The 15878-nt window shown below is 35.9% G+C and overlaps 1 protein-coding gene across 1 annotated transcript; it reads left to right on the forward strand.

Annotated features, from left to right (window-relative positions):
- The first annotated feature begins 1677 nt into the window (after window positions 1-1677).
- Window positions 1678-10445, forward strand: LOC143065480 (uncharacterized). The gene is made up of 2 exons (XM_076239061.1): window positions 1678-2016; window positions 8367-10445. The coding sequence occupies exons 1-2, from the start codon at window positions 1972-1974 to the stop codon at window positions 10113-10115; spliced, it is 1794 nt and encodes a 597-aa protein (XP_076095176.1). The 5' UTR covers window positions 1678-1971; the 3' UTR covers window positions 10116-10445.
- Window positions 10446-15878: the final 5433 nt, after the last annotated feature.

Genomic DNA, 15878 nt, shown 5'->3' on the forward strand with positions numbered 1-15878 from the left:
TTATAAAATAGAAGAAGCGTGTTGAAATTTTGATTTAGGGGAAACAACTTTTTACGGCATAAATTGATAAAAAGTTTTTTTTATCACAATAACTTCAATATGGATTCGTCAAACAATGTTGTACAAAATGGACAGTAGGTATATTTTGATATTTTGAACATTCCTGCCTAGCCAGATATCCCCTACCTGACGGTTTTCAAGATACTGGACAATTTTTTCATTTTGTCTCTATGTTCTATTTTAAGCCTTGGTGCATGTTATTTATACCGAGTTTGTACTATAATGAGCAACACGACGGGTGCCTCATGTAAAGCAGGATATGCTTATTCTTCATGAGCACATAAGATCCCTGCATTTTTTTGGTGGCGTTCGTGTTGCTCAGTCTTTGGTTTCCTATGTTGTGTTTTGTGTGCTATTATTTATCTGTTGTTTTATGTTTGTCTTTGGCATTGTCAGTTTATTTTCGACTTATGAGTTTGAAAGTCCCTCTGGTATATCTCGCCTCTCTTTTTAAATGCATTTAAGCATTTATAACCTGGTTATATGTTCTGCAATACGATAAAATATTGTGGCAACATCAAATCCTATATAACGTGCAAGTGTGATACTGTAAACCATCCAGTAAAACAATTTCTAATTTACCAGTCATATTTTCCCTTTTATTTTGGCTAACGACTTGGGTGTAGTCAAAGATTTTTAACAGTAAAAATAATAGATCATAACTGACGTCTACAGCACTTTTTTTAAACGCCAAACACCCCCCCCCCCCTTTTCCCCCAAAATGAAAACAGAAAAAAACAACAGAAATAACATTATAGTAATCATTGGGAACGTTTACAGGCAAAACAGAAATGGCCCAATGAAATATACTCAATAAAAAAGATGACATTAACTTTCTTTTTGTGGTCCGCTTTAAATTTCATTTTTATGAAGCAACATTCCAAATTATGGGGCATTTATAACCTAGACAAAGTCTTGGTTTCATATATACAGACGCAAAACCAGAATTGTTAAAAATCTTTAGAAATTCAAAAAAAAAAGTAATATTGTTGTGTAATGATAATCTAAATCCTATTTAATGGCTTTTTATCTAATATATTGGATCTAAAGCTTTATTCTGATTAATAAATGCTTAAGATAAATGTTTCCGTTTATAGTTATATATATTGAATATCTTCTAAATAGATCGAAAAAACATGTCATTATATAAAGTTAAAATCTACAAAATGTAATTTCATATCTTTATTAAAAACAAAATTTTAAGAAACTTGGAGATTATTATTTACATTATTAAAAACTTTGAAGTTTTAAATTTGACGCTAGATTATAAAAAAAATACACATATTAAAAAAGTCCTGTTCATTTATCAGCGACTGATTTATCGGGGAAATGACTGATAATAAAGAGATAATGAATTTAAAACCCACAGACTTTAATTTCTTTACATGCCATTTTAGCATATAAGCCAGTTCTAACGATCCATATGAATGGCTAGGCATTGTCAATGTTATATAAATAAAAGATTTTAGCCTGTAAGTACAAGTTCCAACTGATCACACCTTTTAACTTACGGTCTATTAGAAGGAATTTAGGTACGACAGGTTTCTATTGACACGAACCTATTCAATATCGAATTTAAGAAAAACGAATGGAGACAAATTATTTTCATTGATTACAACTCAGAATTTATTGATTCTGACAAATAAACCGTTATCTGAGAGTTAGATTAGTCTAATATAACTCATGTGTTGTGATTTCTTACATGTGCAGATAATTGACAACTCTTTTACAGAACAAGTGTTTGTTTAGAACGAAGGATTAAATTAGAGATGGATTAAGCACGTCTTATTGTATTGATAAACTTTCGACGAAAACAAACATTCGCTAAATATTTTATTGTTTAAACTGGTAAATGAAAAATGAAATAAAGAGTAATTGTGAATAGAATTTGGATTTAAATACCACAACAAGATGCTGACCAACCAAGTATCTCATGATATAGACATGCTCCTCGAGGTAAGAATTATATATATAACGGTTATACTCACTCAAAGTTTACTGCTCGCAGTCTTTCAAATCGAACCATTTATATTTTAACATATATTATAGTCGTGTGTTTGTCAGTTATTGTGCTTAGTGATCATTACTTCAGAAATATCTATCGTTGACTGGTCATTGTTTTCGAATGTCCAGTGGCAAATATATCATGCATGTTCTGGAATATCAAAAGAAATATGTATCGTGTACTCTAAAATAAATATATGGCATATAAAGGCTTGTTCTATGTTAATAAAAGGAGATTGAAGGTATACCTTAATGAAACAGCAACCCAACTACAAAATAACAAAAAAGACCCCTAAAGTAAAACTTGCAGTCTTCAACTAAAGACATGCACCTAGTAGAATTATGTCAAGCTCTATACAAGTTAAGAGATACACTAACAGGTGTTCCTTTTACACATAATTATCAAAATTACGAAAAACATTATGATATACATATGCCAGCTTCTAATGGTGGTTCATGACTTGGTAAACTTAGGCAAATGGACATATGGGTATTCTAGTGTTATTGGCATTGTTGGGATGTTAACTTGTTGATGTATGTCCTAATTAGTTTCATACATTTTCGGTTCTGTTTTTTTTTAACTTTTTAATAATGATTTATGTTTTATGTTTCTTTACAAAAAAATATACGATTCAATCTCTGGACTTTAACTTTAGTATTCTTTGGAATTTAGCCCATTACTTTACTATATGTCAAACATGGCCTATATTGATATGTGTAAAGAATTTGAATTGTGAAATGTAATAGATTCAGACATCAATAGAAAAAGAAAATATCACTACTGATTTCTTCATATTTTTTTCTGGATTTACCTTCATTGTGAACACTCATACCAAAAGTATACGAAAGCCAAGGAGGTATAAGACATAAACACTTTAAGACTCAGTTTAACAAAACCCCAATTCATTTAATATCAACTTTGTCTTGGTCAGTTGGAACCTTAGTTTCTGAATAACTGCTCTATTTATTTCAAGTTTTTTTTTAATTCAGCTTAGTATATACATGATGTAGAAACGTGTCTGAATTCAGTATGGACTAATCCAGTATTCACTTAATGAGATTCAATAGAAACATAAGAACTATCCACCATTCACCAAATGACGTAAACGTATAGGTCAACGTACGGCCTTCAACTTAGTACAATTTCCCCATTATACTGTTTTTGTGGTTTTGTTTTATATCGGTAGAAATTTAATTACTTTTCGTTAGCCCCTATTATAACCATTTTCCATTGATTTTCCCGTGCTATTACATCATGTTAGACGAGATAGACCCGTTTAACCTTCTGTTTATTGGACTTCATTGTTTTCTTAATACTGTTATATAGGTCTTTTATTGAACATGAAAGAATTCTAATAAATGAAATCTAATTAACTGAAGCAATACCTAAAATCTGCAAGTTTGATAATAAAATCACACCAATAAGATTATCAATTATTTATAAATGTTACTGTGACGCACAGACTAGATTACATATATAAGTTTGTTATTCCTTTGTCGGGTTTATTATTTATTCTAGACAGTGAAATTGTATTTGAAAAAGTTAAAGCAAAATTTCGTCAAGGCTTTCAAAAGTGTGATAGTTTGGTTAATTTAAAACCTTTTCACTTCGGCAAACAAAGTAATACGTTGATAAAAGTTTATGGCTGCATTTATTTAGATTAGATATTAATATACTGGGAAAACAAACTTTATTTAAGATATAAATATTTGGCTAAAATTAATAAGAGTTTCCTTTAAAAATAATTAAATTTATACCCTATAATACTCGGATCAAATTCTCTATGATTTCAAGTAGAAATGTTAACGTCTAAGGATCGCTGAGATGGTTGTACTGGTTCTAAGCGGCTAAGGGGGTGGGATTGTGGTGCACAATACAAGATGTCAGCTTGTATATAGAAAAGAGGTTCTAATATGAACCTTGGATAAAGTAAGAGGAATACTATCACAAACACACAGACTGACGTAGCACTTTTATTATTATAAAACTTTTACCATGAATTTACAAAAAAAAAATTAATATGATAGAGAGCAACCAACTTGAAAACAAGTTACAGACTTTGCAATAGCATATACCATATTTTAGCGCTGTGGACAAAATAGAGTGTATATTATACAACATATATAAATTCTGGTGTGCAAATTCTCCTTAAAAAACGAGAATTGTTTTTTTTTTATTTGGACAAACCAATTGTGTAATAAAAGAGTCTGTGGTTCAACTGTCATTTCCTATTATATGGATAAAACGAATAAAAATTAAATCACAATGATTCTTTCATTACAATATTTTTAATGTTTACAAAATAGCTCCCCGTGTGGTTGAAGAAAGTAACACGTATTACAATTTATAGAACATGAAAATAAATGAAAAGATCAATTTTGAAAAGCTGAGAACAAGTTTTGAATAGTATGTAATAATAATAATTGATATCTATATTATATTTGTATAATATTTTTGTATGAATAAAAGTGATATGAGGTATATGTCATTTTATATTATACTTTTGTAAAGAACACATGTTAAATAGTTTTATATGCTGTATCATAGTTCTTTTACTCACACATTGAGTCAATAATTTAGAAAACAGAATTGAGAATTGTTATACAAGATAAAAAAAAAATAATACAACTGGGTTTTTACATACTGAATGATTACTTTGACGCATAACTAGAAACAATCAAAATTTCATTGTTTCCTTCAAAATGGCTTTTTTAAAGAACAATATGTTTAGGTAAAAAGTCCGCTGTAGAACGATTTGTATTAATAGCAATTGAGAGATAAACGTGATTACTTTACTCCTCGATGAATAATTAAAATATGCCATAAATGAAAAAATTGAATAAGATAATTTTAGTAACTAAAAACAAACCTGTGTAAAACGATCTATAGCTATAGAAACAATCAGTCCTGCATTGTTGCTTTAGAATTATAACATTACAAACGAATTCGATTTATGTATTGAAAACTGCTTTAACGATTTAAATCAATAATTAACAAGACCAAAGTGATACTGTGCTCTTCAGTAAATACCAATGAAAAATTAATATAGTATTGAAACGAAATATTATAAACATCTATTGCTGTAAAGCTGTCGAAGGCACAAGCAGCGTCTCAAGGCTAAGATCACAACAACCCCTTCTCCTATACATATGTATCCATCAGTGTTAACCTAGCCCCACGTATAAATCAGTGTTAACCTAGCCCTACGTATACATCAGTGGTAACCTAGCCCCACGTATCCATCAGTAGTAACCTAGCCCCACGTATCCATCAGTGGTAGCCTAGCCCCACGTATCCATCAGTGGTGACCTAGCCCCCGTATCCATCAGTGGTAACCTAGCCCCGAGAATCCATCAGTAGTAACCTAGCCCCCGTATCCATCAGTGGTAACCTAGCCCCACGTATCCATCACTGGTAACCTAGCCCCACGTACCCATCAATGGAAACCTAGCCCCGTATCCATCAGTGGTAACCTAGCCCCACGTATCCATCAGTGGTAACCTAGCCCTACGTATCCATCATTGGTAACCTAGCCCCCGTATCCATCATTGGTAACCTAGCCCCCGTATCCATCAGTGGTAACCTAGCCCCCGTATCCATCAGTGGTAACCTAGCCCCGAGTATCCATCAGTAGTAACCTAGCCCACGTATCCATCAGTGGTAACCTAGCCCCCGTATCCATCAGTGGTAACCCAGCCCACGCATCCATCAGTTGTAACCTAGCCCCACGTATCCATCAGTGGTAACCTAGCCCACGTATCCATCAGTGGTAACCTAGTTCCACGTATCCATCAGTGGTAACCTAGCCCACGTATCCATCAGTGGTTTTAAACTTAGCCCACGTATTCATCAGTGGTAACCTAGCCCCCGTATCTATCAGTGGTAACCTAGCCCCACGTATCCATCACTGGTAACCTAGCCCCACGTACCCATCAATTGAAACCTAGCCCCGTATCCATCAGTGGTAACCTAGCCCCACGTATCCATCAGTGGTAACCTAGCCCTACGTATCCATCATTGGTAACCTAGCCCCCGTATCCATCATTTGTAACCTAGCCCCCGTATCCATCAGTGGTAACCTAGCCCCCGTATCCATCAGTGGTAACCTAGCCCCGAGTATCCATCAGTAGTAACCTAGCCCCACGTATCCATCAGTGGTAACCTAGCCCACGTATCCATCAGTGGTAACCTAGCCCCCGTATCCATCAGTGGTAACCCAGCCCACGCATCCATCAGTTGTAACCTAGCCCCACGTAACCATCAGTGGTAACCTAGTCCCACATATCCATCAGTGATAACCTAGCCCACGTATCCATCAGTGGTAACCTAGTCCCACGTATCCATCAGTGGTAACCTAGCCCACGTATCCATCAGTGGTTTTAAACTTAGCTCACGTATTCATCAGTGGTAACCTAGCCCCACGTATCCATCAGTGGTAACCTAGTCCCACGTATCCATCAGTGGTAACCTAGCCCACGTATCCATCAGTGGTAACCTAGCCCCACGTATCCATCAGTGGTAACCTAGCCCCACGTATCCATCAGTGGTAACCTAGCCCCACGTATCCATCAGTGGTAACCTAACCCTACGTATCCATCAGTGGTAACCTAGCCCCACGTATCCATCAGTGGTAACCTAGCCCCACGTATCCATCAGTGGTAACCTAGCCCCACTATCCTAACCCTATGTATATGTCTTTGATAAACGTAGCTCAATGTTTCATTATTTGAAAGCGTAACCCCAGATATCTGCTAGTGATAAACCTAGCCGTTCCCCGGGTCCAGATATTCCTTATTGGTAAACCTAGTTATGGTATCTTCTTCTGAGTTTTCCTCACAATAAAAAAAAGTAGATGTGATTTTATTGCCAATGGGCAACTCTCCACAAGAGACCATAGTTCTTGGTACGGCCTGCAACAATGAGCAAAGCCCTTACCGCATAGTCAGCTATAAAGGGCACAAGGCTGGTGACAAAACCATCTTCTGAGATAAAGCAATGGCGTTAAAACGAACTTAAGTTCATTCTGTTGGTTTATACGAACCACACATAAGCATCAACAATAAAATCCATTTAATGAACTTCAAACATGTCAACGAAATTACAATAGATAATTGTTAAACAACGTGGTGTGATTTTAGAGATATACAATGTATATTAATAGTGGACAATGACAGGCAGCTAAACGTTTTATGTAAATAGTGATTGAAATCTTAATAACAACAATTCGGTACTGTTTGACCTTCACAGGTCAAGAACACATAAAGAATTGCCAAATGTCTCACAATGCTATAAATTATTACGTTGTATTTGCCACATTTACTATTTTAAATATGGGAAAAATGATATGTTTTGTTTGTTTGTTTTATGATATCCTCCAAGGGGACAGCACACTCCAAATTCAGTTACAGTGTAGTTATATAGATTAATTCCATTCAATGTAGCCGATTTGGACTATTTTGTGTGGAATTAATAAAACTGCGAATATCATCGTTTAAAAAATGTGGGTTTTTAGTTGAAAGGTAATACAAAACTATGTGAGAAGTTCTTTTCATGATCAAGTGATAGCATCTGGAGCAAAAAAAAATGTTCAACCTAATTTACTTATAAATGCACTTACTTGAAATTTAGTTGCTCGCAGTCTGTGGTCTACAACTTTATCATACTTTCAAAAGATAACATTAAAAATGGACAGAATATTTTCATGATAAACTGAGAGACACTACTTGAAGATTTTTTTTTAAATATTTTGTTTTCCTTTTTCTGTATTTCACTGATGAATGGCCTACATGTTTTAATACAGTATTTTACATGGTTAATGTTATTTAGATATCAATACATTTTTCAGTAAATAGCATCTGAATTGGGTGTATTTTAAGAATAAATTGATTTAGTTGTTTTAGTACAGTCATGGGTTTTTAGATATCAAAAACATCAATATACGTTTTCAAATCATCATTGAATTTCACGAACCTTTTTAAAGGCTTCTACTACCGTGTAGGATAAACTTTTGATTTTATCTCTAATTTCTCGTATTTAACCAATAAACGATACGCGGTGTTTTTTGTCATTATTGAAGGTCATTCATTGCACTATATTTGTGTACATCCTCGTCGATTGGTCTCTGGTTCACTAGTTGTTAAACTTGACATTCAAACTGCATCTCGATATTCTTATATTAAACGTTCTGAACGTCTAGTATATATATATGCTAGTATATTGATATAAAATTCATAATAGTAAATGAAATAATTGAGGATATAAGTTTTCATAATAAGTATACAAATTTAATTATATATTTCAGACACCAGGTCTTATTGGTGGAGACATGAGCTCCAGTATCGAGGGTCCTGACAGAATACCCAAGCAATTAATGGCATTCGAGAAACTACTTAGACATGCCATTTCACGATTTTCTAAGGATAATCTTTATGACATGTTGCTGACTTTAAATTCTGAAATGGACACTCCAAGGTCACGGGGTGGTCAACGAGTTAACACAGGAGATCCAAACAGAAAAATTCAGTCTATGAGACAAGTCCGCCAGTTGATCAAATCTATAGAGGAAGCAGCTATTAAAGGAAGGGCTTCCGATCACGAGTTGAGATGTCTGAAAAGTTTTGAAACTTTCGACCGCGATGTTAGATATTTAAGAGATCTAAAAGCCTATTTTGATAGTAACATTTTAAAAAGTTTGAATGAAGAGTATTACGATCCTGTCGATTTTCCGAATGCTGCCGCTGTACCTCAGTTAAAAGGCCTCGCCACTCCAGAGTCCTCTCGTTCGAGGAAAACGACTTCCAAGGCATCAAAGGAGACAAGAGACCATGCGCGTTTACCGTCCGTGGTAGTAGAACTCAAGGATTTAAGTGGAGTTTGGGGAGAACTACTCAGTGATGGCAATCTAGACATTTCTATTTTTGATCCAGACAGTCATCATGAACTTCTGCAATTTGAAAATTACCATTCATTTGAACCCATTCTCCGGCTGGTTCCAGATGTGTTTGTTAAATCTTACAGAGGAATCGATTTAGGACGAGAATGGCTTGCTCTTGCAGTCAGAATATACGGAGAACGTCTTCCTCTTAGGAAAGCTAAGCCTAAAACACATTCACCTCCTCCTCCGCCACCGGAAGTGCTAAATACACCGACTGCAAGAAGTAGAGTTCCAACTGCCGAGGTCGACAAGAGGGTAAGCGAGGTAAAACAGCATATAAGCATTATAAATAAAGATATAACAGAAAAACAGGAGATAATCGTCAGTCTAGCTAAAGATGAAAAAAAATTGTCAAAAAGAGAAAAGAGATCCGACGCGCTAACGAATAGTTTTGAAAAAGTCGATAATAAAATGCAAAGAGCACAGCGAGATTTTCAAAGAGCAGTAGCAGATCTTGACCGAATGAATGATCAGATTAAATTCCTTCCAAACAATAGCCCTAAATACACAGAGTTATTCAAACGATGTAAAAATATTGAAATTGATATTGAGAACAAACAGAACACCCTACAGATGTTGGAATACGAAAAATCGGTGGTTCAGGAGGACTACCTCTTAGAACTGGAAATGAGACCACATTTTATTCATTACATCGGAGACATACAGCATAAGATAGAAACGTTGAAAACGGAAGTAAAAGAAAAACAAAATGCGAAGAAAGAACTCGAAAAGCAAATAGTTTTAATCAAAACATCGAAATCCGCTAGTGTTAATAAATCTATGCAGAAATATTTGAACGGAGAGCTAGCATATGATCTCGAGGCTGTTACGCATCGGTTAGAAATGGCTCAATCACAGGACGACGAAAGGAGCATAAAAAGTGCTGCGTCGGGAACGACGTATACCGACTCTGAGGTTGATCTTGCTGAATATCTCGTCGACGAAGGTCGACAACAATCGGAATCAGACTTGCAATTTTTCTATGATGCTGATGGAGAAAAGGCGGGAATAACGAAACCACACATGCGCAAAGATATCATAGGAAAACCACGAATAGCAGAAAGTGTTTTAGCACCAACTCAGAATCGACAGAAACCTCGAGCAAAAGTTTCATAGCAAATTCAGTTTATACATGTGAATTATAGAGCTTAATCAAATCTTGTTGGTTTAATTGTTCAGTAGTTGCAAATTATTAGAGAATCACAATTTTCACTGCATACATAGTGCATATAATTATATGCAACTGCCAAACCATTTCGTCCAGAAATTTAGTAGCCGAAAAAGTTAGAAATATGCACCGAGCAGAAATGAAGTCGGTTATGGTCACATTTGCACATAGAATAGCATGTGGATTTTGCAATACAATGAATCAATGTTTGTATTTGTATTTTTTTTATATTAAACATGTGTGCTGTTTATTCAAGAAATAGAGATTATATTTATAAATGTTTGTAGTTAATAGAATGACAATCAAGAGTATTACCACTATACACGTCTCGTGGTTTTCAAATGAAATTTGGAGAAAGTATATAAAAAAAATTAAGAAAATAAAACCCAAAAACAGACACATTATAGTAAAACCTGTTTAATACCGGTAATACTCGCTTTTCTAAACACATTATTATTTATACATGTCACATACAATGTTAACTTAACATTTTTAACACATTATCTTATCACCAGTGTTTTACTTAAAATGAGCAAGAGGACGAGAATTAGTTGAGGAAAACTTGATACTTCCTAACCAACTGCTGTATGTGTATAGGGTCATTGTAGCTCAGTCTCCCGGGGTACATGGCGTGTGTTCATCCTATTCTATTAAATGGTTCTTGATGCTCAGTCTTCTGGTGGCATACATGTTAATTGTGGTTTTTAAAGGAATCTTCGTGCTCAGTGTCCCGGGATACACGGTGTGTTTACCATGGTTTTAATAGGATTCTTCATGCTCAGTTTCCCGGGGTGCACCGTGTGTTTATCATGGTTTTTATAGGATTCTTCGTGCTCTGTTTCCCCGGGGTATACGGTGTGTTTATCATGGTTTTTATATGATTCTTCATGCTCTGTTTCCCCGGGTATACGGTGTGTTTATCATGGTTTTTATATGATTCTTCATGCTCTGTTTCCCCGGGGTATACGGTATGTTTATCATGGTTTTTATATGATTCTTCATGCTCTGTTTCCCCGGGGTATACGGTGTGTTTATCATGGTTTTTATATGATTCTTCATGCTCAGTTTCCCCGGGGGTATACGGTGTGTTTATCATGGTTTTTATATGATTATTCATGCTGAGTTTCCCCGGGGTTTACTGTGTGTTTATCATGGTTTTTATATGATTCTTCATGCTCTGTTTCCCCGGGGTATACGGTTTGTTTATCATGGTTTTTATAGGATTCTTCATGCTCAGTTTCCCCGGGGTATACGGTGTGTTTATCATGGTTTTTATATGATTCTTCATGCTCTGTTTCCCCGGGGTATACGGTTTGTTTATCATGGTTTTTATAGGATTCTTCATGCTCAGTTTCCCCGGGGGTATACGGTGTGTTTATCATGGTTTTTATAGGATTATTCATGCTGAGTTTCCCCGGGGTTTACTGTGTGTTTATCATGGTTTTTATATGATTCTTCATGCTCAGTTTCCCCGGGGTATACGGTTTGTTTATTATGGTTTTTATATGATTCTTCATGCTCTGTTTCCCCGGGGTATACTGTGTGTTTATCATGGTTTTTATATGATTATTCATGCTGAGTTTCCCCGGGGTTTACTGTGTGTTTATCATGGTTTTTATATGATTCTTCATGCTCTGTTTCCCCGGGGTATACGGTTTGTTTATCATGGTTTTTATATGATTCTTCATGCTCAGTTTCCCCGGGGGTATACGGTGTGTTTATCATGGTTTTTATATGATTATTCATGCTGAGTTTCCCCGGGGTTTACTGTGTGTTTATCATGGTTTTTATATGATTCTTCATGCTCTGTTTCCCCGGGGTATACGGTTTGTTTATCATGGTTTTTATAGGATTCTTCATGCTCAGTTTCCCCGGGGTATACGGTGTGTTTATCATGGTTTTTATATGATTCTTCATGCTCTGTTTCCCCGGGGTATACGGTTTGTTTATCATGGTTTTTATAGGATTCTTCATGCTCAGTTTCCCCGGGGGTATACGGTGTGTTTATCATGGTTTTTATAGGATTATTCATGCTGAGTTTCCCCGGGGTTTACTGTGTGTTTATCATGGTTTTTATATGATTCTTCATGCTCAGTTTCCCCGGGGTATACGGTTTGTTTATTATGGTTTTTATATGATTCTTCATGCTCTGTTTCCCCGGGGTATACTGTGTGTTTATCATGGTTTTTATATGATTATTCATGCTGAGTTTCCCCGGGGTTTACTGTGTGTTTATCATGGTTTTTATATGATTCTTCATGCTCTGTTTTCCCGGGGTATACGGTGTGTTTATCATGGTTTTTATAGGATTCTTCATGCTCTGTTTCCCCGGGTTATACGATGTGTTTATCATGGTTTTTATATGATTATTCATGCTGAGTTTCCCCGGGGTTTACTGTGTGTTTATCATGGTTTTTATATGATTCTTCATGCTCTGTTTCCCCGGGGTATACTGTGTGTTTATCATGGTTTTTATATGATTCTTCATGCTCTGTTTCCCCGGGGTATACTGTGTGTTTATCATGGTTTGTATATGATTCTTCATGCTCTGTTTCCCCGGGTTATACGATGTGTTTATCATGGTTTTTATATGATTCTTCATGCTCTGTTTCCCCGGGGTATACGGTGAGTTTATCATGGTTTTTATATGATTCTTCATGCTCTGTTTCCCCGGGGTATACTGTGTGTTTATCATGGTTTTTATATGATTATTCATGCTGAGTTTCCCCGGGGTTTACTGTGTGTTTATCATGGTTTTTATATGATTCTTCATGCTCTGTTTCCCCGGGGTTTACTGTGTGTTTATCATGGTTTTTATATGATTATTCATGCTGAGTTTCCCCGGGGTTTACTGTGTGTTTATCATGGTTTTTATATGATTATTCATGCTGAGTTTCCCCGGGGTATACTGTGTGTTTATCATGGTTTTTATAGGATTCTTCATGCTCTGTTTCCCCGGGTTATACGATGTGTTTATCATGGTTTTTATATGATTCTTCATGCTCTGTTTCCCCGGGGTATACGGTGAGTTTATCATGGTTTTTATATGATTCTTCATGCTCTGTTTCCCCGGGGTATACTGTGTGTTTATCATGGTTTTTATATGATTATTCATGCTGAGTTTCCCCGGGGTATACTGTGTGTTTATCATGGTTTTTATAGGATTCTTCATGCTCTGTTTCCCCGGGTTATACGATGTGTTTATCATGGTTTTTATATGATTCTTCATGCTCTGTTTCCCCGGGGTATACGGTGAGTTTATCATGGTTTTTATATGATTCTTCATGCTCTGTTTCCCCGGGGTATACGGTGTGTTTATCTTGTTTTTATATGATTCTTCATGCTCTGTTTCCCCGGGTTATACGATGTGTTTATCATGGTTTTTATATGATTCTTCATGCTCTGTTTCCCCGGGGTATACGGTGTGTTTATCATGGTTTTTATATGATTATTCATGCTGAGTTTCCCCGGGGTATACTGTGTGTTTATCATGGTTTTTATAGGATTCTTCATGCTCTGTTTCCCCGGGTTATACGATGTGTTTATCATGGTTTTTATATGATTCTTCATGCTCTGTTTCCCCGGGGTATACGGTGAGTTTATCATGGTTTTTATATGATTCTTCATGCTCTGTTTCCCCGGGGTATACGGTGTGTTTATCTTGTTTTTATATGATTCTTCATGCTCTGTTTCCCCGGGTTATACGATGTGTTTATCATGGTTTTTATATGATTCTTCATGCTCTGTTTCCCCGGGGTATACGGTGTGTTTATCATGGTTTTTATATGATTCTTCATGCTCATTTTCCCGGGGTATACGGTGTGTTTATCATGGTTTTTATATGATTCTTCATGCTCTGTTTCCCCGGGGTATACGGTGTGTTTATCATGGTTTGTATATGATTCTTCATGCTCATTTTCCCGGGGTATACGGTTTGTTTATCATGGTTTTTATAGGATTCTTCATGCTTAGTTTCCCCGGGGTATACGGTGTGTTTATCATGGTTTTTATAGGATTCTTCATGCTTAGTTTCCCCGGGGTATACGGTATGTTTATCATGGTTTGCATATGATTCTTCATGCTCAGTTTCCCCGGGGTTTACTGTGTGTTTATCATGGTTTTTATATGATTCTTCATGCTCTGTTTCCCCGGGGTATACGGTGTGTTTATCATGGTTTTTATATGATTCTTCATGCTCATTTTCCCGGGGTTTACGGTGTATTTATCATGGTTTTTATAGGATTCTTCATGCTCTGTTTCCCAGGGGTATACGGTGTGTTTATCATGGTTTTTATATGATTCTTCATGCTCTGTTTCCCCGGGGTATACGGTGTGTTTATCATGGTTTTTATAGGATTCTTCATGCTCTGTTTCCCCGGGGTATACGGTGAGTTTATCATGGTTTTTATATGATTATTCATGCTCTGTTTCCCCGGGGTATACGGTGTGTTTATCATGGTTTGTATATGATTCTTCATGCTCTGTTTCCCCGGGGTATACGGTGTGTTTATCATGGTTTTTATATGATTCTTCATGCTCAGTTTCCCCGGGGTATACGGTGTGTTTATCATGGTTTTTACTAGTATATGGTTCTTGTTGCTCAGTCTCCTGTGTTCATCATGGTTCGTATAGGGTTTTCAGGGTACAAGGCGTGTGTTCATCACGGCTAAATATGGTTCTGCTGTTGTCTGCCTTTTGGTCGGGTTGTTGTCTCTTTAACACATTCCCCATTTCCATTCTCAATTGAATTATTGTTGTTCAATCTTCCGGGGTACACGTTTGTGTTCACCGTTTTCAATGGGGTTCTTGATGCTTAGTCTCTCGGGCTGTTTAACAATCTTAGAATATGACTTGCTACATTTGTTAAGATGAATGGGCAATGTGCATTTTTAAATATGCTAAAGAAACTATAACAAGTTTACGTCAAAATCCTCTTGCAGTGAATGTAATTTGTTCCCATTTAACATAACAACCAAATGCCGCTTTGTGTGATCCCCTACCGTCAGATACAAACGGCGTCTTGGAAAATGTGTCCATCGTTATATGATTCTCGCCTAAAATATTTAAAGCTATACAAGACGAGAAACCGAAGCTGGATACAAACACAGCTATTCATATAACCAAAAAGGAGTCATACTATCTTCAACCAGCTTCACAAAAGGAACCACACGATCTAAGGCCAGCTTTTGTAAAGTCTTGAAAGACCTCGGGGATTTTTTGGGGGGAGGGGTGGGGGTCTTTTAAGCAACCACGAAATTATAAAATCTACAGGTCTTAAAATTATGGCTAATAACAAAATACATTTAGTGCATTTGATACTGCTCAATCGGACTGTCCAGAAGTTGTACCAGTCCAAGTGTAGTAAGTAAACGTTAGATCTTTAATTTTACTGCACATCATTTGTAATGTTAGAACTGCATTCATCCAAAACGCCACGAGTGAAGAATTAAATGGAAGACAAAGGTGAATAGATACATGAAAAATAAGGATTATTTTTTTAATTTCAACTGGTTCCATCAATTTCATTCATATTTAATACAAAACAAAATAAGTCAGTCGAAACATGTACACAAATAATTGTCAACTACAGGGAAAGGGGAACTAACTCATCTTATCGACTTAACATCAACAAAATTTTTAACATTGCATTGACAAATACATGTTTGGAGGATTGGAATTCAAAGGATGCAGTGTTTTAATGTCAACTAATT

Source organism: Mytilus galloprovincialis, chromosome 2, assembly GCF_965363235.1.
Source record: "Mytilus galloprovincialis chromosome 2, xbMytGall1.hap1.1, whole genome shotgun sequence".
In the NCBI taxonomy this organism is placed as follows: domain Eukaryota; kingdom Metazoa; phylum Mollusca; class Bivalvia; order Mytilida; family Mytilidae; genus Mytilus; species Mytilus galloprovincialis.